General features: G+C 37.0%; 1 protein-coding gene across 1 annotated transcript in view; it reads left to right on the top strand.

Annotated features, from left to right (window-relative positions):
- HAO1 (hydroxyacid oxidase 1) overlaps positions 1-24,632 on the top strand; it is a 739,548-nt gene extending 714,916 nt beyond the window's left edge. The window contains exons 7-8 of the mRNA XM_044056547.1: positions 8,562-8,631; positions 24,176-24,632. Of these exons, the coding sequence (XP_043912482.1) occupies positions 8,562-8,631; positions 24,176-24,246 (141 nt within the window). The 3' untranslated portion in view covers positions 24,247-24,632. The remainder of the gene's footprint in view (positions 1-8,561; positions 8,632-24,175) is intronic.
- Positions 24,633-24,942: the final 310 nt, after the last annotated feature.

The following is a 24,942-nucleotide window of genomic DNA, read 5'->3' as shown; positions in this document are numbered from 1 at the left end:
CATCTACAACATGGAGCCAAGTATTTGGAATTCAGCAATTCTAATAAGTTCACACCTCATTTACATCTTCACACTGCTGACAGCCCTGAATCTACACCATAAAAAGGCAACTGTGTAGCTAGGGAAACTGAAGGTGAGAAAACTTCTTTATGTGGAGAACACAGAAAAGAGACTATTACTTTGGAATATATCTGCACAGAGGATTACTGAACTTGAGAAGGTATGATTGCAACTTGCAGTCTACATACTACATATGCTGAAATATAATTAATAAAAATCTGTGAAGTAGTATATATATATATATATATATATATATATATATATATATATATATATATATATATATATATATATATATATTATTTTGTTTTACATTTGTTGACCAGGCTAGTCTAACTGGATACATGTCCATTTTCAGTAGTGGCCTGGGGAGAAAATTTCCAAGTATAGACAGTGACATGACATACATAGTATGAATGAGTAACATGAGGTACTGTGCATTATTTAGATCCTACATAAATAAACTTGTACAGAGTTGTTTATTTAAGGTTAGGCTAAAACCAAATACAGAGAACAAAACAAAAATATATATTTTTTGGCATGTTTTATAGACGTACAAACTTAAGATGATATCTAATACAGTGGAGTGGTAGCACTTTTAGAGAAAGTAGACTCATAGCGAGTACTAAGAAGGGAAAAAAACTTGATTAACTACTAGTTAGAGGTTAGCTTACTAGTTAACACAGGTAGGTATCAGAACAACAGAGCAGAGAAGTTTAGGGAGAGCAAGATGGGAGAGCAAGATGGGGAATGAGATCTTAGTCAGGGTTAGAGCAGGGGCATAGCCAGTGGGTTTTAAGATATTCTTTAAGATATTTTTTGAAAAGCTGTGTGGAAGAAAGAGTTGAGAGTTCATTTGGAAGCCGGTTCCAAGCTTTTCCCACTGTGTTAGTGAATAGTGAGTCCCCAGCCTTGTTGTTTGATTTAATAGTGGAAACTAGAAGCTTATTAGCTGAGCGTAGTGTTGCAAGATTTTTGTATGGGGTAATCAGATTGGTGAGGATTGGGGTATTCATGGGATGGTAAAGAATCTTATAGGTGATGGTAAGCTGTTGATACATATATATATATATATATATATATATTAGCAAAGGCGTTTACACTTTAATCTGTATGCATTAGTTAGAAGTGTACTGATTGCACGGGAATGTTTGTCAGGGCATTTTAAAGGTATACAGCATTGGCAAAACCTTAACATGGAATTCTCTGTGTTAAATCTCTGGACATGTTTCAGGGACAGTTCATTTGATAGCACTTTTATTATTTCAAAGATGTTCTGTTATCAAAATATGTCATTTGCCTGTTCTTTTGGGGTGGGGGAGCAAAGCTGCATTTCTGTTATGGCGCAAACAAGGATATGTTGCTATTCTCACTCTTCTTTATTTGCATCCAGCTTGCACATATAAGTCAAATAAGTCTCTGCTGTCACATGTCAGGATCATTTCTGTACAAATCTCCCACCCGTTACTTGCTTACACTACCAAGTAACAACATGCAAGGGTATGCCAGTCATTCATATTATTACACAATACACTCCAGGTTCAACACTTACATTGTAAAGCCAGCAGTTGCAACAGTTTTAGTTCAGAGCTGGCTCTACCTGATGCAAGCAGTGCACAGCCAATACATAGGGAGATAAAGGTTGTGGCAGTTGCCTGGCGTCAATGTTACTATATGTATGTGCATAGGAGGAAGGCTTTAGGCCCTTAGGTGGTGAGTGAATGTGTTATGCATTGTCTTTTAGCCAATGCAAGGGCATATTGAGCACACCTACATCTGCCTACACCCACAGCAGCTGCTTCTTCCCCCTCTGACTCCTCACCTGTGTGTGGCTGTAGTGACTTTGGCATTGGTGGTGGGATGTGTGCTCCTTCCATTTTTTGATCCTGCTGAAGATGTTTTCTTAGGATGATATTGGGTAGCATGGCACATACTGTAAATATTTCAGTACATGTCCATGGATTGTAATGCAGGGCTCTACCAGATATATCTAGGCACCAGAATTGCAACTTCAGCAGCCCAAACACACACACTATGATATTTCTGGTTTGAGTGTGTGCCTCACTATAAAGTTCTTCAGCAGGGGTGTGTGTGTATTTCTGATGGGTATCATCAGCCATGGTTCTAATGCATAACCTGCATCCCCCAGTAAATGATCCTTTGGGATATCCCCTCTAGTGAACATCTGATACCATTGAGAGGTGTGCTAGATATGAAAGTCATGGTAATTGCTTGGATTTGCAGCACACACATTCAAAATGATTCCTTTGGCATTACACACTGTTTGACAGTTAATAGAGTGGAAGCCATTTCTATTAATGTAGAGCCTTCCCTGCTCCCTGGGTGGTGCCTTCATTTCTACATGTGTGGAATCTATGGCATCCAGCATTTCAGGGTAGTGTGCTACAGGGTAGAACTCCTGCATATTTCAGGCCCTATTCTCAGGAGTATGGGAAAAATATATGTGGTCACTAGCATATTGGAGCATAGCATTCAAGAATTGATGGAGGATTCTGGATGCTGATGCGTATGACACCTCCAGCATGTCCATTGTTGGTCTTTGAAAGGCATCTGTAGCTAAGATTCTAAATGTTACACATACCTTTGTTTCCAATGAGATGGGTTCTCCTCAGTTTGCACTGGCTCTAAGTTGAGGATGACAGAGGTTACAGAGTTCCCGTAGAGTGTCTCTATTCACCCTGAAATGCTCTACAATTTCCACATTTTGTAGATTGTGATAAGTTGCCCAGGGTCTGAAAAATCTTCTCCTTCTTGGCTTTGGTCTATTTGCAGCAGCAGTATACACTTCGGCCTGTTGCACACAAACATGAATTAAAGCAACAGCAGCCCCTAGCATTCTTTCTATGTAGACCCCTTTCCATGGTTGTATTCTTATAGGTTTTGGACTTCACAGGGAAAACCAGCACTGAGCCTACATGGTTGCTTATAACTTGTTGAATAGCTCCTCTATCTTGGATCGGTTGGTTAGCATACATGTTTATTCTGTAACTTGCATGCCATGGTGTTTACCTTGTTTGTTTGGCTGTGCATGGCTCTACACACCACATAAAGCCACTTACTGATCCAAAACACTGCGCTGGTGCAATGCGCACATGGTGGAAACAGACCATATAGAGTTTTATTGAATCTGGCTGATAGATATAGATACAGATATAGAAAGAATTAGAAATATAGATACAGATGTAGATATAGATACAGATAGAGATACAGATATAGATACAGATATAGATTCAGATATAGATATAGATACAATTTTAGATATACATATAGATGCAGATACATACATAGATTTAGATATAAATGTTTCTGTCTGTAGATATAGATAGAGATATGGATATAGAAAATGTTAATTTTACAGGGCTACTTACAGAGGTTGTTTGCCTTGATGTGCTTGCTTTTATAATGGAGCCTGCTATCTATGTCCACTGAAATCATATGATTAAGTACAGGGCTATGGGTATTTTATCAGCCAGATGTTCGGACCTGCCTCTTGGTTAATCATGTGTACTTTGTATCAGAAATGTTTTACACTATAAATTCTTGTTGAATGTTTATAAGAAATCTTTATTTGGCAATAGTGCTGTTTCTTACCCCAACTTACTACCAATCACCATCCTTTCACATTGAAATGTTAGTTCCATCTTATTTGTTCTAACATAAGTATTTCTTCTTGTAAGCTAGCAGACTCCTGCAGCTGATCTCTAAGAGAGTGCTGTTCTGTATGCCGAAATATCATAATCTCATGTGTTTTAATGGATTGTAGTGATGTGGTCTTCTCCTTTGAGAAGTTCTCTGTCGTATGTCAGTAGATAACTGTACCATGTACTACTGTATTTCATACTGAGAGCTGTAAAGATTTAACTTCAAGACATTGTCTGTTTAAATGTGACCCATGCCTTCTTGTATTCTTAGAGATTTGCATTTCTCTACAGATCTATATACGACACAAGGGTGGCACAATTTAATGGTTGCTGAAAAACATGCACTGGATAATCTTCGTCAAAACAAAAATTTGGTCATTATTCCTGCAGACAAGGGGGGTTCAGTAGTTGTTATGGATAGGTCTATGTATTTGTCGGAAGCTGATCAGCAACTTTCTGATGGCCGCTTCTATATCTTTTCGATCCTACCTATAAATTTAAACAAGAAATTTATGATTCTTTACGGTTAGCATTAAGTGAGGGCATCATTAATAAACAAACTTTATGCCATTTAACTGTTTTGGATCCTTTACCCCAACATTTATATTTACTTCTTAAAACACATAAAAATCCACAGAACCCCCCCCCCCCCCCCCGGGAAGACCAATAGTCTTTGGTCGTGATTCACTGACTGAACCTTTGTCTGCCTTCTTAATGGTCCATCTTAAGCCTTTGCTTAATGGTGTTAGAGCTAGAATTCAAGATACTACTCAATTTTTGAAATTATTTCGGACTTCCAGCTTGAACCAGGATGGATTATGTGTACATTAGATGTTAAATCATTATATATATGAGTATACCCCATTGAACAGGTCTGGCTGCCTTACAATATTGGTTGGATAAAAGCTCTTTATATAGTCTGGGTTTCAATACTTTCTTGGTTTGTTTGGCTGAGCATGTACTAACAAAAATGTTCTGTATTTTGATGATAAATGTTATTTGCAGTTAAAAGGCACTGTGATGGGTGCATCTTTTGCACCCATCTATGTGGATCTATTCATGGGTTATTTGGAACAACAGATAATTTGTGATTCTGATCATAATTTATATTTGGTTGAAATCAATATTTGGAGAAGATATCTTGACGATTGCTGGCTTTTTTGGAGAGCTGATAGAGTATATCTCCAAGAATTTAACTATCTCAATGAAAACAAGTGGGGCATTGAATTTAGAGTTCATTATGACATTCATTGTATCTCCTTTTTGGATGTCCAAGTTACTCACTTAATTGATGGTACTTTATTCAGTGATTTTTACAGGAAACCATTTAGTTCCAATAGTTTATTACTTGCTTCAAGTTGCCATCCCAAACATATTACAAGCAATATTCCTAAATCTCAAATTTTTTTTGGATATGTCGTATTTGTTCCAATGTGGAGACTTTTGATAAACAGAAAAAAGACCTTATTACTAGATTTTATGATAGGGGGTACAATCGTCAACAAGTCATCCAGGCTAGTATATTAGCTTGTACCCATGATAGACAGAATCTATTACAGTATCAGCAACACAATAGGGACAATGATGTTGTTATTCAGTTTATTACCACTTATGCTTGTAATACACAGAGGTTTATTAGTTTAATTCATAAACATTGGAATATTGTTATGGCAGATGAGCATTTCCCTAGTTTGTTGGGGGACAAGTGTCATTTTTCTTTTAGGAGAGGTATAACACTAGGAGGTTATTTGAATTACTATAAACACAATTTGCGACCTTTTACACCATTTCTAGATACACTAGAAGGTGGGATTGTATTTGCTTGCTTCCCTTGTGGTCACTGTATTTTTTGCAGGTATGTGAATAAGACTAAGGAATTTTCCTGTAGGAATACATCAAAAATTTTTTAATATCAACATTTTTGCTAACTGTAGTTCCGACTGGGTTATATATCTTGTTACTTGTACATGTTCAGCCTTTTATGTTGGTCAGACTTCTAGATCATTTAAATTCGGTATCAGGAACAAAAATATTTCTAATGCTTTGTATAAGCATTCCATACAACATCCCAACAGCTAGTTTCTGATTCATTGTTATTGACAGAGTCATGAGTAATAGGAATATGAAGGCTGGATTGCACAATATTCTTACTAGGAAGGAATGCACCTGGATTGTTAAACTTGGGAGGCTTTTTTCATCTGGTTTAAATGAACATCTATAATGTATTTATATGTTGTTGACCTGATGAATATTTTTCTAATAATATTCTCCTAATAATACTTCTATTAGGATTATTTTTACATTTATATGTTGTTGTTGTTGTTTTTCTTTCGGCTTTTCCCGGTTAGGGTTTGCCACTGCGGAACTCCAGTCCGCTAATGGTTGGCAGTAAATTTTTAAGGTGCCGAGGTGCCAGCTCGATGCCCAACCTTCAACGAAAGCACGCCCATTCATGCATGTCTTTCGAACACTACTTGACCGCGGGGAGGACATGCATACTCCACACAGAAGGCGTTCCAGTCAAGAATCGAATGAGAGAACCTCTTGCTGTGAGGCGAGAATGCTACTGCTACACCACCGCAGCTTTTGTATTTATTCTTTTGGGTGAATATTTATAATAATAGGTACAACAAAGTGGTCCATTCATGATGTGTCTTTAAATCTGTGTTTTTTATGATCATTGTATTAATATTCATGAGGTGGTGATTTGGATTGGGGCGTGAATCTTTTAAAAGACACTCCTATTACATTGTATGTAAGTGCAATGAAAAGGCATTTAGCAGAAAAAGGTATGTTTATTAATAAACATTTATTTTGTACTCTCTCATGTTTGAGTGCTGGCCATTTTTTTATATGACAATCTAATCTGAAACAGTTTTATTACTTAAAATCTTAAGCAACTAGTTATCATATTTATTTGGGATCTGGCTAAATGTAGATTTACAGTCAGTTAATATTTGTAACTGATTGCAGGTTAGTAGTAAAACAAGATATTAAGCCAAATCTTTGTTTAGTGTGTGTGTGTGTGTGTGTGTGTGTGTGTGTGTGTGTGTGTGTGTGTGTAAGCAGGCTTGTGGGTGGCGTTGGTGGGTATGGGTGTATGTGCCACTGTGCTACCATTTTTGGGATAGGGGCTAAGTCTACTTTTGTACAAGTTTTCATTTATGTGAGAAGGCATGAGATACCTTGTCTGATGTGGAACCGAGATGTAAGGCTTTTTTTTGTGGTTTGAGTGTGACAAAATCTGATAACTGGTGATATATAGAATGCTTGTGGTATACACCAAACCTAGAACTGCTATTAGAAGTAATGAATATCATTGGTAAAAAGGAAGCCATCTTAAAATGTATACATCTGGAGTTTCTATTTAAGTGATGAGGGAGCATAATGTATAGTGAGTGTCCTTGTATCTGTATGTGGATGTCTGTGTGTTTGTGTGCATGATAAAAGTCTGAATTTGTGTGTGTGTGTGTGTGTGTGTGTGTGTGTATCATTAAAGTCTGAATGTGTGTGTGTGTGTGTGTGTGTGTGTGTGTGTGTGTGTGTGTGTGTGTGTGTGTGTGTGTGTGTGTGTGTGTGTGTCTGCATGTGTTTGTGTGCATATGGGGGGCAGCTTCCATACCTCTCAACATCCTTGATTAAGACTTCAGGAGAAAGCCAATAATAATGGGTGGAAAACTTGCCGTCAGCAAGGACAGTTTTTTTAAAAAAATTACTCTAAGTCACTTCAAATATTAATAGAACAAGAGGGTTTGCATCAACATGCTTCTTCTGGAATATTGCCTGTAATAAAAATGTGCTATGTAGCTGCATTGCCTTACAGCAAACTCAGCATCACTTTGACCTTTTCAAAATCACAGGTTCTTTCCCATGAGAATGGAACACACCATGAGTGGTACTCTATAGGTTCCATGCTATATGAAGCACATCTGTTTTATGTATGCATGTAGCAATGGTTTATCCTCCTGCAAAGTTATTAAATATTCAAGTCCTAGTCCTTGACCTGCTAAGTTTTGAAATGCTAAATGAAAAAGCAGAAAAAGCAGTGTTTAAAGTGTTTGGGCTTACCATTAGAATAATAAGCCTGGCTTTAAAACCAAGATGCAAGTGTACTCTTAAAGCTTTCTGCAGCTTTACTTTGTGAAGTTTAATAATAAAGCAAATACTTTATTTATTTTTATTTATTTATTTTACATTTGTTGATCGGGATAGTCTGACTGGATACATGCCCATTTTTAGCGGAGGCCCGGAGAGAAAAGCTCCAAGATAATAATTCACATTGAACATTTAGTAAATGCTAGTTTCAAGCAGATTGCAGTCATAAGCAATACCAGCATTTAGCACATATAGTACTAACTTATTATAAAACACTTTACAAAACATAACATTATTTTCAAAGTTAAACATATTACATTACATTCAGGTTTAAGACACACTGAGCAGCAGTTATACAATTGACCCTTCCTGAAATGGAGTGGGAGAAAAAAGTTAGAAGTAGTTGAAGGTAAGGCACCTAAGGTACTTAAGTGAAACATTGCTACACTTGATTCCTTTAATTGTTTTTCAAATCATTTGTATAGCTGTTACATTTCTTACTTAATTAGGACTGTCATTTTTTGTGTTAGATCATAGTAGATTTATAAAAATAGGCAGCTTTTGTGTTTTGCAGCTATTGACTTATCTAAGACCAGATATTTTGTTTTTGTACAATTAAAATATTTGCTGAAATACTTTGACAACAACATATATGATTAAGGGCTAATACTTTGTACTGTTTCATTGGTGAAGATATATAAAAGTACCCGATGACAGCATATTATTGATTTAATTATCTCTTAGGGAGAAGAAGGTGTGCATGAAGTACTCCAGATACTTAAAGATGAATTCAGATTGGCAATGGCTCTTTCTGGTAAGTAGTCTTCCTTTTAAGCAAGCAATAATACCCAACAAGGTGTTTTAATGCCCACCCAAGGGTGTTATGAAGCCTGACGCCACAGGCAGAGGGCCTCTACACCCCTGGAAGGGCATTATTTAGTCAGTAACACATACCTTGGAAGGCATTATTGCATGTAGAGAATGGGCTGTCTGTAAAATTGTTGTGTTTTACTTACTTTTTTATTACTGTATTATTTTTTGATATATATATTTTTGATGCAAAATAGTTCCTCCGTCTAATGTTTCAAACTTGCTGTAGTGTTTGTAAAAGGTGTTGTAGGAAGCATTTTACATCCAAAATATAACATTTTAAAAAATCTAGATATTTACTTTATTTTTTGGCCCCTCAGTCTCACTGTCTCTCTCACACACACAAACACTTGCACTTAATGAATGCTAACACAAATCCTATCAGTCAAGTAACTTTGTGATTTTTATGACAGCAATATTTAAAATATGTTCCTATTTTGAGCCTTTGTTCTCTTATTTTAGGCTTTATCCAGACAACTTGAGCTAACAGGTTAATAGGTACGCAAGCCTCTTAACAACTGCTGCTGCCATTGCTTGAGCTCTTTCACTCTTCACTCTCTCTATCATTCACACACAACTTGCTGTCATGCACGCAAGCATGCATAGACTTCCACACAGACAGAAACATAAATACACACACACACACCACTTTTTCTGTTTCATTTAGTTTTTTACTCTTGCTAAACACCAAAAGCACTGCTTAGCGAGTGTAAAATAATGGCTTGATTGATCTTTCTCTCATTTACATGCATGCATACACTGACACACACAGACATAAACACACACATTTTTTTTTTATTTTATTTTTTATATATATTTTACACTCACTAAATAGCAAAAACACTGCCTAGTGAGTGCAAAATTATGCCAACTGTTAGTTTGTTTTCAATCTGAGCTCCACTAATTTATAATAATACCTAAGATGTTCTCTAATTCACTTGCTACTTCTGATTCCATCTGTAGTGTTACCTTTAAAATAATACATCATGTTAGCATCTCTTACAGCTTGAAAAGAGATAAATGTTAAGGCCATAATCTCCTTCAGGCCTACACCATGGCAGGGATTTAGAAAGAGCTACTGACAGCAGTAGACCTTTACATGGATAATCAACCACCGATGGACACCTTTTTTTGATTCAAGGGCATGCCCATCACAGTGATTCTATATGGTCAGTAGAATCAATGTGGTGGTCCATCTCCATGTTGTGTATGTGTGTGTGCCAGCTGTATGAGTGGTCTCGGATGTGTGTGTGTGTGTGTGTGTGTGTGTGTGTCTCTGTCTGGTTGTACACACTAGGAAGGTTAGTTAGGGGATTGGTAAAGTATGTGTGTGTCTGTGTGTGTATGTGTGAATGGGTGTGTCCTTGAGTGTGAACGAGTGAGGGTGAGTGTATGTTGATGTCTGTGTGTATGTATATGTGTATTTGTGTGTGTGAATTGTGTGTGCGCATATGATGAATGTCTGAATATGTGTATGTACGTGTATATTTATGTGTATATGTGCTTGTAGGAGCAGCTGCCATACTTGTCAGCACCTTCACTGAAGTCTTCAGGAGACAGCCAATAACAGTTGGTGGAAAACCTGCTGACAATGGGAACAATTTAAAAAAAATTACTTAAAGTAACTTTAATAGACTAGCAGGGTTTGTTTCAACATGTTTTTTCTAAACAATAAGACGTATGAAACTGATGTCTCACATTATTGACAGACTGTAATCTTCAGTGATTTACAAATAAAATCAAATGTTTTGTGAGGGACAGGGCAAAAATAAAAGGCAAAATCAGGGGCACTCTGTAAAATCAGGGACAGTTGACATCTGTGTGTGTATGTGTGTGTGTGTGTGTGTGTGTGTGTATGCGCACACGCATGTGTGTGTGTGTGTTTGTGTGTGTGTGTGTGTGTGTGTGTGTGTGTGTGTGTGTGTCTTTGTGTGTGTGTGTGTGTGTGTGTGTGTGTGTGTGTGTGTGTGTGTGTGTGTGCGTGCATGTGTGAATGAGTGAACATGTTGATAAGGATGCAAAATCTCCCAAAGCATGCACGTAGTCCAACTGGCTATAAAACGTGAGATAAAAACTTGTTGCACCAAAAATATATATACTGTATAGATCCAAGAACAAACGGAACGTTGTCAGGATAAAGGAAATTTATTTAATCACAACGTAGTAAGCGCTTTCGCCGACAGGCTTCATCAGACTAACAAAAACCATCAAATTACTTTAACATAAATACATACACATATAATCCTATTGGTTGACCAAAACATTTAATTGCCTACGCGATAACAAGTTAAATGCTTCTGTGAGCGCTTCTAACAAAACAGTCACTACTAAGACATACATTTGCATAATATGCATGTTTTAAAAACATACCCCTATCTAAAAAACAAATCAGTCCATAAAGCATATTTGTTCATAAAAAATATATAAAATATAAAATATTTTAAAATTGGCAATCTTATTTAATGTCAATCTATGTACCTGACAAAGTGTATGGAACGCAAATGCATTCATAGATATCGTACAAAATATATACATTTCAAAAACTAATAGATCGCATAACCATCTCCAAGAATCAAAGGCAGTACTCCTTATGTGACGTACCTTTGGGTTAATGCAGCAAAAGACAATAGTATGAATTACATTCACATTAGTGGATCTTGACTGTTGTTAAAAAGAAGAAATCTAGTCAAGAATCATTGTACTTTAAAAACAGCCGCAACGGCAAAAGAACGTCTACACGCTCCTATAGCCCAGGTGTAATCTTACCAAAACCTGTCATATTTTTAAAAAGCAGGCGTAGCTACAAAAGCACGTCTGCACGCTCCTCTGGCCCAAACAAAGGACATTGTTCATATAGTGACAACGTCAAAATTTCTATTGGCCATGGCATAAAATATGCTTGTACAATGTATATAAAATAGAATATTAAGCAAATGACAATAGCAAAATATGTACTAAAAACAGCATTTAAAACTGTCAGTTACTAACGGTAGAAATTAACATCAGAACTCATCAAGCATATAATATAGCTCCGACGGCATGAGGTAGTCTGCATTCTCTTCATAATTCATCATATATTAAGACACCATGCTGAATGCATCAAACTACAATGGATCATGGCATGGAGAGGAGTCCAATGAACATATGCAGATGCAGAGGGCAGGGGGGGGGGGGGAATATATACAGAAATACCTAACTGGAAATATTATTATTAGCCTAGAGTCTAGAAGGATCAGGAAGCTCCAATGAGTCAGGGAAAGACATAAGCATAACGTAAAAAATAATATAAGGATAAGGGTCTCAATAGCATGTCCATCTATGTAGTATTAGGGAAATATATCTACCCCATCAAAGACATCTATATCCTGATGACAGTGCCCTAAAACATATATATCTCAAAATTTTTTTAAAAAAATTTTTTATTATTTTTTGAAACCATATCACTTATTTCTAAATACCCTCCTGTTCTTTAGAAAGGGTTTAATTTGCACTTTGTCATTCAGACCAGGTGGTATATCTGACCTGAACCTAATAATCCACCTGGTCTCACATTCAAGGGTCCTATTTATGATATCTCCACCTCTAATACCTTGTGTTAACTCCTGTATGGCATAAAAACAGAACTGGTGGGCATTCCCTACCTGCTTACAATGCCTGGATAAAGCATTGGTATCCGACCCTATCCTTATTTGATAATTATGCTCCCTAATTCGTTCTTTTAACATCCTATTAGTCTTCCCTACGTAGTAGCTCGAACAGTCCTTGCACAAAGCAAGGTACACTACATTTCTAGACTCACAATTTGTATTAGTATAGAATGTAAATTTCCGTGCTGTGTTGGGATGTACAAACTCAGTGCATTCGCTGATGTACCTACATTGATTGCATTTCCCACAAGCTATTGTGTTAACATGCAACACATTCTCAGGATTTAACCTTGAACTCATTTTAGGCTTACACAATAATCTCTTCAAGTTTGGATGGTTTTTATAGATTACTCTAGGTTTTGGGCCCACTAAGTTCTGTATCTGTTGATCCGACAATAAAATGTTCCAGTGTTCGTTTAACACATTCACAAAATCTTTACTATTCCTGCTATAAAAGGTGATAGCTTTCACTACATTATCATCCCGCTTATCTATCTGAGCACATTCCCTTTGATCCATAAAGTAAGGTCTAGCTCTATCCATTCTCATGTCACTTGTTTCCTTCATAATATCACTTATTCTCCTAAGATCATAGCCTCTCTCTAAAAATTTATTCATTAAATCTATACATTCTAATTGATGTTGCTCGTCACTGGGGTTTAATCGTGACGCTCTCATGAACTGGCCTTTTAAAATGTTGTTAAACACATATCCTGGATGCATACTTTGTCTGTGCAAAAGATTATTCCTATGACAGGCCTTTCTATGTATTGATGTATTTAAAAGTCCATTCTCCATTCTGTGAATCTCAACATCCAAATAAGAGATGTTTGTCCTAGACATATTTGCAGTGAACTTGAGGAAATCAGTCGAGGAATTTAACATTGTTATAAAACTATTTAAAGTCTCTTCATCTCCCAACCATAGAAAGAAGAGATCATCGACAAAACGTCGATATAATCTCACATTCTTCTTATACAATTCATTATTACACATATATCTATCTTCCCAAGCAGACATAACGAGGTTGGCGTAGCTATTGGCACATGAAGTGCCCATAGCTACGCCATCCCTCTGAAGATACAACGTATCATCAAAAACAAAGATGTTGTTTGTTAGGACCATTTCCAAAAACAGTGTTAACAATTCCACCTTACTGTTCGAGAATTGTGTGTTAATTTTCAAATAATCTGAGATGTACATCAGACCTAGATCATTTGGAATGACTGTAAATAGACTGACTACATCGAGGGTTACTAAAATGAACTGTTCATCATCCCTTAAGCCCTTGGTGCAAGCATATAAATCTAATAAAAACTGTTTGCTGTCTTTAAGTATTGTTATATTTTTATCTACAAGTGGTCTAAGTATACTATCTAGGTAGATTGATAGTGGTTCTGTAGCCCATCCTTGTCCGGCTACAATTGGTCTCATTGGTGGATCTCTCAATGACTTATGCACCTTAGGTAACCCCTGGATGCATGGTACTACAGGGTTTTTGACCTTGAAATAGTCATACAGTTCTTTAGTAATATCGGAAGACATAAATAGGTCATCCAATGTATAAAAGATAGCGAAGACTTTATCTACCAGAACTGGAACATCTATTTTCATATACGAATTTATGTCCTCCAGCATCAGTTTCATCTTAGTATTATAATTGACCGTGTCCAAGAGGACTACCGGACCCCCCTTGTCCGCTGGTCTAATCACCAGATTTCTATCTTCCTTTAGCTCCTTCAAAGCTCTTCTCTGTTGATAACTCAGATTATATTTATATCTATATCTATCATTCCTAACATTCTGTGACAGTGCATATATATCATTTTCAACAACTTGACTAAATACTTCTAGTGTAGGATTCAACTGTGGGGTATAGGTGCTAACTGGTCTAAAACTACTTAGACCTCTGTCCTGGGTATTGTTCCCAAACTCTAGAGCTAACTGTATTTTCCTAGTAAACAATTTAGTATCTACGACTAAGTCTACAATATCCGTCTTTCTAGAGGGAATAAAACTCAACCCTTTACTCAGGACTTGTTCTTCATACACCGTTAAAATCTTACTAGATAAATTCACGACTAATGTGTTACTCGTTCCCACATTTTCTTGATGGTTGGTCCTTGTTGTTCCTCCATTGACCACTTTCTTTTTTGTCTGCCTCTGCTTGCAGACCTTTTTCTCCCCAAAAAATTAACTTGTGCTATAGGAAATGGTACATTCACCTTACTATTAATGTTAGAACTACTAGAATGTTTATTCACATGTTCTTTAGGTCTAACTACTTGTGAATAAGTTGTTGCAGTAAGGGAAGACGTACCCCCTAATAAAGCTCCCTCTCTTTGTATCTCAACACCACCATTATTTTCATCTCCTAGGGCTAAATTAGAATCACCTCCTTCATTGGGGTGAAAATCTACTGTAGTCGCCTGTTTCTGGATTCCTGAAATCGTATTGGATAAATTAAACTGCTGTGAATCAGAGGGTTCTACCCTAACAAGGGGAGAGGTTACCTCATTTAAAGTGGAAACATTGTCATTAATCGCCCTACTCATTGGCCTGTTATTGCCTCGCGGTATATTATTATCAAAATTAGACAAGTTATTACTACTAGGCCTCCATTGCTGTTGGGAAGAATCCCTAGTATGTGTAGCATGTGTAAAACCACCCTGGTTCTCCCTTGGCCACATAAAAACATGATTGTTGGTAAAGTCACGTAGATCTCTGGTGATCTTGTGTCTTTTTTGATCCAACAACCGTTTCTCCAACAATGATACATCATCTAAAACCTTCTCTAATCTCAGGACATATGCATTGCCATTATATTTAATTAAAAAACTGTCATACAATTCTTTCACCAATTCTCTTAGTCTATTTTCCTCAGGCGTGTGAAAGTCTATGAGTAGACGCATGTGGCTGTAACTCAACTCCAAATTGAGCTGTTGCCACCTGTAAAGTAAGTCCGGAATCTGGTTGCCAGACGTGGGCATTTTTAAAATTCTAAGCCCACGAGGCACTATTTTCTTATTAAGACATGTCTCAAAATACTGTCTCTGTACCTGAAGTCTTTTCAGTTTAGTAAAGGCTTTTTCTAACTCCTCGAGGTCTTTCCACGCATTCGCGTCTTGAATATTGTCTCTGTTATCTTCCGACGCCTCACAATCCGGTATAAAGCCCAATAACTGATTCTCTTCACCGCTCAGACACACTTGAAAGCGGTCATGAAGAATAGACGATTTCGTCACTGCCGGTGGGACGTACTGCACTGCCGGTGGAACATACGGCAGCTCAATGTTGTCAGTACTTTGTGCGTTAACGTTCGCCATCCTCGGTTGTTGCTGATCCAAAAATAAAACTAGTAGATAATCAATCCCAAAGTCGAGCAGCAAATAAACCAAGGCTAAGGACAACGTGCCAAAGAAATAAAAGTAATGCAAAATCTCCCAAAGCATGCACGTAGTCCAACTGGCTATAAAACGTGAGATAAAAACTTGTTGCACCAAAAGTATATATACTGTATAAATCCAAGAACAAACGGAACGTTGTCAGGATAAAGGAAATTTATTTAATCACAACGTAGTAAGCGCTTTCGCCGACAGGCTTCATCAGACTAACAAAAACCATCAAATTACTTTAACATAAATACATACACATATAATCCTATTGGTTGACCAAAACATTTAATTGCCTACGCGATAACAAGTTAAATGCTTCTGTGAGCGCTTCTAACAAAACAGTCACTACTAAGGCATACATTTGCATAACGTGCATATTTTAAAAACATACCCCTATCTAAAAAACAAATCAGTCCATAAAGCATATTTGTTCATAAAAAATATATAAAATATAAAATATTTTAAAATTGGCAATCTTATTTAATGTCAATCTATGTACCTGACAAAGTGTATGGAACGCAAATGCATTCATAGATATCGTACAAAATATATACATTTCAAAAACTAATAGATCGCATAACCATCTCCAAGAATCAAAGGCAGTACTCCTTATGTGACGTACCTTTGGGTTAATGCAGCAAAAGACAATAGTATGAATTACATTCACATTAGTGGATCTTGATTGTTGTTAAAAAGAAAAAATCTAGTCAAGAATCATTGTACTTTAAAAACAGCCGCAACGGCAAAAGAACGTCTACACGCTCCTATAGCCCAGGTGTAATCTTACCAAAACCTGTCATATTTTTAAAACGCAGGTGTAGCTACAAAAGCACGTATGCACGCTCCTCTGACCCAAACAAAGGACATTGTTCATATAGTGACAACGTCAAAATTTCTATTGGCCATGGCTTAAAATATGCTTGTACAATGTTTATGTACATTGCTTGTACAATGTATATAAAATAGAATATTAAGCAAATGACAATAGCAAAGTATGTACTAAAAACAGCATTTAAGACTGTCAGTTACTAATGGTAGAAATTAACATCAAAACTCATCGAACATATAATATAGCTCCGATGGCATGAAGTAGTCTGCATTCTCTTCATAATCTATCATATATTAAGACACCATGCTGAATGCATCAAACTACAATGGATCATGGCATGGAGAGGAGTCCAATGAACATATGCAGATGCAGAGGATGTTCAATTGAGGGACATGCTGAGTGACTGCCTATGGGTGTTGTGGTGTGTGTGTCTGTGTCTGTGTGTGTGTGTGTGTGTGTGTGTGTGTGTGTGTGTGTGTGTGTGTGTGTGTGTGTGTGTGTGTGTGTGTGTGTGTGGGCTCCCTACGTTAGACTGACAGCTCAGAAGATCGACACTCAAAATACCAATGCCAGAAGACCAATGAAGCAGATGACCGACAAGTCGTAATCCCGACAGCGAAAACACCGACAGGGGTAACTTGTGAGCGTGACCCGGTAAGTGTGCGATAGTGAGGGTCTTAGGGTTAGGGTTAGGGTGCGTGTAAGTTAAGTGTGCGATAATGAGGGACTTAGGGTTAGGGTGCAGGTAAGGTAAGTGTGCGGTAGTGTCGGACCTTAGGGTTAGGGTTTGGGTTAAGGTTAGTGCATAGATAGTTTTGTGTAAGGTGTAGTGTAGGTTTTTAGGTTGTTGGTGTTCTTCTGCTGTGTGTGTGTTGTGTGTAACAGTGAACTTTTTTTTTGTTAAGTGTCGGGATTGTGGTTTGTCGGGCATGTAAACCTTCGTGTTTTTGAGGTTTCGTTCTTCTGGCGTCGGTGTTTTGAGTGTCGATCTTCTGAGCTGTCGGTGTAACGTAGGGAACCAGAGTGTGTGTGTGTGTGTGTGTGTGTGTGTGTGTGTGTGTGTGTGTGTGTGTGTGTGTGTGTGTGTGTGTGTGTGTGTGTGTTTATGAATGTTGGCATACATGTAGCAGAGTGAAAAAAGAGAGTACTTGTGCCACTTTTGGCCAGTTTCCAGCCCGCGTTCCTCTATTATTCTCTCCTCAGCTTTTTTTTCATGTCTTTTCAACCTTCAACTTTCTACATTCCTTTCCACATAACTTTTTACATATATAACCAAATTTCGGTCTTCTTGAAAAAACACTTATTTACTTCATTTTCACTAATTATACTATTTTTGAACTATTCAGAAATACTGTATTATCCCTGGTTATAATATAATAAGATTAGATTGTACAACCAAAAATGGTGGAGGGGTGGCAATTCTGTTTAAATCTTGCCTACAAGTTTCCATAATAGATATAAAACTACCCCTTGATAGTCATGCAGAAATCCTTATCTCTAAGCTCCAGATCAATGCTAACAAGTCCATTAATATAGTATGCTCCTACCTCCCTCCAAGCAACAACATCAATATCCTACAAACCATCCTCTGTTGGCTTTCCTCCTCCTTCCCACAAGAAACCATCGTGCTTGGTGACTTCAACATTGACTGGAATACCTGTACCTCAGAACAACTTGCACTCCTTATAAATCTCTATGGCTTCTCACAAATTATCACCTCACCAACCAGAATCCATAAGGCTAGTGGAAAACAAAGCACCTTAGACTGCATCCTTGTAAATAACCACCCACTCTCATATAAAGCAGATACCCTACCAGATGATATAAGTGATCATTCCTTACTTATATAATCAGGAAAAAAACATTAATTCCCAATCAAAGCATCTTTAAAACCATATGTAACAAAAATAATGTTAATCCAGTCAGCTTCTAAGCTGAACTACAAGCTCATGACTGGTCTCCCTTGAAGCAACTTCCAGTAGATGAAGCTGTATCCTTTTTTAACTCCAAATTCCTACAAATCCTGGAATACCATGCACCTACTAGAACTATAAGAACTAGCACCAAAACTGCTCCATGGCTCACCAAAGAGATTAGACAAAACATTTGATTAAGAAATAAGATCTGGTCTAAATGGAGAATCACTAAAAATCTAACTGACCACCAGAACTGTAAACAGTTAAGAAATGCCGCTATAAGATCAATACTCCTTGACAAAAGGAACTACTACTTTAAACTTCAGCATAAACGTCAACAAAAACCACAAATTTTCTGGTCAGCTATAAATAAACTCTTACACCCAGCCACACCAAGACTCCAACCCCCGCAGGTCTCTCTAAACTCTTCAAATGAGATTGCTAATGCCCTCAATACCTGCTTTACTGAAACTGTACAATCTCTTGCTAACTCCTTACCTCCGGCTAGCTCTAACCTCCCATCCACCCTGACTAGCATACCACCCCCCTTTCATTTAAAGCCAGTTTCTACAGCTCTTATATTTACCTTACTTACTAAACTTAAACCAGGTACCCCCTCAGCTGATCTCCTATCAGTTGAATATTTGCAGATTGCTGCAAAAGTACTGTCCTACCCTATTTCCATGCTTATCAACAGAACCATTACTGAAGGCCTTATCCCATCTCTCTGGAAAATCTCTCACATTATCCCACTTCACAAAGGTGGTAACTCCATCGAACTTTCGAACTATCGCCCCATTGCCCTACTCTCTCCTCTAGCCAAACTAATGGAAAAATGTATCCACCAACAGCTACTTTATCACCTTCTCTTAAATAACCTTATATCAGATTGTTAGCATGGCTTTAGGCCTTTTCATAGTACCTCTACTGCTCTCTTATCCTTCTCAGACTGCACTAACAAACATTGTAACAATAATAAGCTTTCTGCTGCACTTTTTATTGACCTTTCTAAAGCCTTTGATATGGTTAACCATCAAATACTTCTAAACATACTAAAAACTCTCTCATTCAGCTCACAAGCACTACAATGGTTCAAGTCCTATTTAGAACATAGACAGCAAGCTTTCCTCAGGGACAATAACCTTTCCACTCATCTTCCTATTACTTTGGGGGTCCCACAAGGCTCTATCTTGGGACCTCTCCTCTTCTCTATATTCATTAATGATCTACATCTAAATGTTCCTCAACCACCTGCGTTCAATATGCAGACGATTCTACTCTAGTATGTACTGCCCCCTCTGCTCCTGAACTCCAAACCATTACTCAACTGTATTTAGCTTAGTTGAGAATTGGTTCCTACAATGCTGCCTCCTACTAAATGCCAAAAAAACAAAGCTACTGCTTTTTACCCCAACACTTAAGTCTTCCCCTATTCACTTCACTGTCAAGACCAATAATGGCACCATCATTGCACCAGACCCAACTACCAAACTATTAGGCATAACAATTGATCAACATCTTAACTTTGATTCACATATTAACATGACTATCAAAACTGTAAACAGAAAACTTGGCTCTCTCTATCAAATAAAATATTTTCTTACCCCAGAAGCCAGAACCACCATTGCCCATACCCACCTTATTTCTACCCTTCTCTATGCCTCCCTCATTTATACCAGTCTCTCCAAAAGTAACCTTAATAAACTGGCAACCTCCTATAACAACATTACCAGATTTGCCCTGGCTCCCCATTTAAAACCCCCCACCGTCTAAATCTTAAACAGCTTGGTTGACTAGAACTTCAAAACCAGCTACTTTTTCAACAACTTATCATCATCCATAAAATATTACATCAGCCCGCCAACACTCCTATTCTCAGTAGCCTAATCTCTCCCTGTAGTAATCGCTCAGCGAATAAATTACAAGTAACCATCCAGAAATCCTTTAACAAAGCAGGTGACTCCCTCTTCTCTAATTCTGTAGGGAGAATCTGGAACAGGCTTCCCAGCAATCTACAATTACTTTCATTATTACCACTCTTCAAGAATCTAATAAAACTACTCCTTAAAACCCAATGGCTTTGCCCATGCACTAACCCAGATTAAAACCAACTGTAGCATTACTGTTTTCACCTTCATTCAATAACCAAACCTGATTACTAATGTCGCTCTTTGGCTTTAATCTTCTCCAGTTTTCTAGTACCTGCAAACTACCCTGTATTACATAAAATAAGAAAATTCCCCCTACTCCAGGCACCTGCATTTCAGCCCTGTATGTATTTCTTTCTGTTTTACTAGTGGGTATAATCCTGAACATACCCAATAACCACCTTAATCACTTACCTTTCCTACTTTTCTCTAAGACAAATGTCTAACCCTTTACCTAATCATCTGCTTACATTGGAAAAAAGACTTTCTGAAATACTATCAGTGAAGAAAATTTATATGAATGTTTAAATTGATCTGTTTTTAGGTCTTCTGTCTTTATTGTCTGTTTCTTTTTTTCATTTATTCTTTGTAATATTGTTATTTAGCATAGTTTGGAGCTTATCTCCCTGGGCCTCTACTGAAAATGGACCTGCATCCAGTTAGACTAGCCTGGTCAGCAAATGTAAAAATAAAAAAAAATAAAATAAATAAAATAAAATATTAAACATCCATTTCTATCTTCCCCAGTAATGTTATTTTCCTCTCTCATACTTCTTCCTTACCTTTTATTAGCTTTCACTGTTTCTTAAACTAAGAAAGGGTGTCCTAGCTTGGCTCGTATAGGTTACTAGAGCTAACACTTTGCACTGGTTTCATTATTAAGTAACTGACTACCTTATCTTTATTAAGTGTTACTTACATATTGAATCATGCAACTGTTAACCTATCAAATGAATTTATCTATCTATTTGTATTTGTTAACTATGGTGGAGCACTGATTCACATGGACTTTTTCCAGATTCAGCCCAGGAGCACTGTTTGGTTGAGTGACTTGTTCAGTTTTACACATTTAGGCAAATGGAGGTTGAGGGAATCAAACCTCAAACCTCAACACTGGACCAAAAGAAGCAGCTCTTTAAAAGCTCATAGCCTTACTCCTCATCAGGGGGACTGATTCTCCATTTTTTTCCAGGAAAAGTACTGGTGAATCTCAAATTCAGATTGTCTGAGAATTGGAAAAAATTGGATTTTCATGGAATTTGAAGTTTAGGCCAGAGTACTCATCCACTGCAACCAATATTTCTTCTATCATTTATTACATATAATACTTTCAGCTAGCTCCATAGACTGTTCTGTACTTATAATGTGTTTTAAGCTTTCATGTATGTATATAGAACAATTGAAAAAATATATCATGAAGTCATAGTAAGGACCAGAAATTGCATATAAACTCATTGGAATAATTCATGGATTTCATCTCATGAAAACATAATTTAAAATTTTTGAACACCGTAAATCAGTGTTCTTGATCCTTTCTGCTAAGTGCAAGACTTATTTTTCTAATAGCATACATTGATCACTTTTGCACTTGCATTTTTCTGACAGAAAAATATGGTATTTTATTTGTCTTAGTGCAGTGTGTTGAGCTGGTTGATTGTTAACTGTGCTGCATTTATATCCATTATCAAAACTAATTAATTAGTGATGAAGATTTTCTCACAAAGCTTATATTACAAATAATTTTTGCCCAGCTAGGCAACCCAGTCAAAAAAACATAAATATATGCCTATGTGACATCGCCACTCTGGACCAGTAATCAAGGAGCCTAAATCCTTTCCACTGGCACCGGAGAGGGGCGTTCACTTGGAACAAAAATGGATACATCCAGTATTTCCAGATGCAGCTCTCTGCATCAAGCACAGTTTCCCTTAAGAGCACACAGAGAGCACACTCAGTCCAGGGTCTGGGTTACCCTGTCTGTCAAAATCCCCAATAAGAATTCAAACTGGCATAGTTGTAGGGTTGAGTGATCAGCTGAATGTCTAAGTCAAGTCCTCCAGCACCTCTCTGTGAAGCCACTGCTTCATGTCCCTGCTGCAAGTAGCTGACACACACACACACACATACACACACAAACACACACACACACACACACACACACACACACACATTGATATTTGATTTCCACTTGCGCGCGCGCGCGCACACACACACACACACACACACACACACACACACATGCACACACACACACTTTGATATTTTATTTTCACACACACACACACACACACACACACACACACACACACACACACACACACACACACACACACACACACACACCTGGGAAAGGCTAACCCAGATTTATTAGCTATGCCCCTTCTGTCCAGACTATAAGGTAGTTACACTGCCACTGGACACCCCAAAGCCAACTACTCTAAGGCTGTTACAAGGGTACTCAATTATACTGAATGAAATTAATATTAATACAAATTATAGTGTTTGGCCAGTGCAGTATGGCTTCCAGGAGTGGCCAGGGTGTCACCAAATAGATATATGTCCTCTCTCTCATTTAAAATATTCTCTAAAGGACCAGCCACAGTGAAAAGTTTAAATATATTTAATGATAAATAATAAAAGGACATAAAATAGTGAATATCTCTTTACAATAAACACCAGAGTGTTAATCATAGGAAATATTAAAAATAACACAGGTTCACACAGTTACAGAAAAACAGTACTTAACTAATCTCATTATATCTTCCTGACTCATCTAAAGAATTATTATTCCTTGGTTACTTACTAGAGCAAGGTAAAATAAAGTAGGTGAGAGATCCTTCTTTGTCAGGTTACAAAAACAGAGTGCAATGAGACTTCAATCTCACCTAGTACTAAAGTATCATTTTTAGTGCTAGATTACAGAATGACATCACATATATCTAGCCATCTGACTTCTGTTTCCCATGCAATCCCCAATTGCTAGAAGCTGCCAGGATTTGGGACATATGGGTCAATAATACACACACATAAAGCTTGCTAAGATCTGATGCAGCTTCCGGAAGTCATAAAACTATTTCAAACCTCTACCCTTTCAGAGTAGCAATTAGTTAACTGATAAAGAAAATACAGAAGGCTTCCTAGTACTTGTTTTCCCAGACATTTTCGGTCTGGCTGCAATCAGGACTGGCAAATACAATTTTTATGTCCTAAATTAAGTAATTTAATTTCTTACTATTTTTCAAAATCAGGTGGATTGAGATTAACCTCTACTCTTGCAGTATCCTCTGTTGCAGTTTATACATTTCAACCATTATAGTAATACATCTACGTTTCTTTCTCTGTCCAGGAGGACACACTGTCGATACATTTTTAACACAGTCAACTTTACAAATACATTTTCAACATACGCATCTGTACAAATTCATTTGGTATTCAAATAACATATAATTCTTTACTAAATTCCAGCTAGCTGTGCTGGTATATGTTACACATCCACTGCCCTACTTTTCCTGGCATAGCTGGCAGTACCTCAGATCATCATTGCATACATTTAAAAAAAGTTTACTGTTTGCATGTACTACATTAAACAGTGATTAGTTACATCAATTAGAATACTTTTTCAAAGTTAGTAGTAAAACAACTATGACATTAAAATAGAGATAGTGCTGATGAATAACTTTTACAAATTAATATTTATTTTGTGAATATCATTTTAAGATATGCTAAAGAATAACTTTTACAAATTAATATTTATTTTGTGAATATCATTTTAGGATGTTCCAATGTGGAAGAAATAGACAAGTCACTGGTGAGGAGAAATCCATGGCCATTTTCCAAGCTCTAGTAATTGGGTGGAACACTCATCTGTCATGTGTAAAGATGTATGCTATCCATTTAATAATGATAAGAACAAGTTCCATTAAGAATAGTCTGTAGCTGGTCAAATGCAATGTGCAACACTCGCATTATTTTTTTGAAACATATTCTTCTGATGTACTTCTGAGTTGTTTTCTATGATAATTTTGAGGCCTGTGGTATAACTCATCTTCAAATGGATTAAAACAAATAGTGTAAACTTTCATATTTTAACCTCAATAGTGTTGAAATCTAATGTAAAAGATGGTTAAATGACCAGTAAGCTTAACATTGTATTGAAAATAACAGATCCTCATCTGTTTACCTGTTTGTTCATTGATATTAAAGTTATCATAAATAAACTTTCCAAGCTGAGTTCTAATGTCTCATTTATATTTTCAGTGTCATATTGTTTACGGATGTAAGGAAGGGCAAAATGGCAGCAACCTGGTTGCCTAGCTGCAACTTGTCTTGTACTTTCTTTGCTTACTTTACATTTTTCCAGTGTTTCTGTTCATATTTTACAGATTCTAAAGACTTTTATTTTCTACAGCAATAACAGCAACAGCAGCTATGGTTAATTTGTTACCTCGCTGTCTCTGAAACCAGAAATGCCTACTCAGTTGTCCCATGGTAAGGTGATACTGTGCTTCTGGCACCTGTGAAGTACAGTGAGGTGTCCAGA

This window comes from Protopterus annectens, chromosome 1.part2, assembly GCF_019279795.1.
Source record: "Protopterus annectens isolate FY-2018-M chromosome 1.part2, PAN1.0, whole genome shotgun sequence".
Lineage (NCBI taxonomy): Eukaryota > Metazoa > Chordata > Ceratodontiformes > Protopteridae > Protopterus > Protopterus annectens.
The sequence above is the reverse complement of the archived record's forward strand: the minus strand, read 5'-3'. Positions and strand labels throughout refer to the sequence as shown.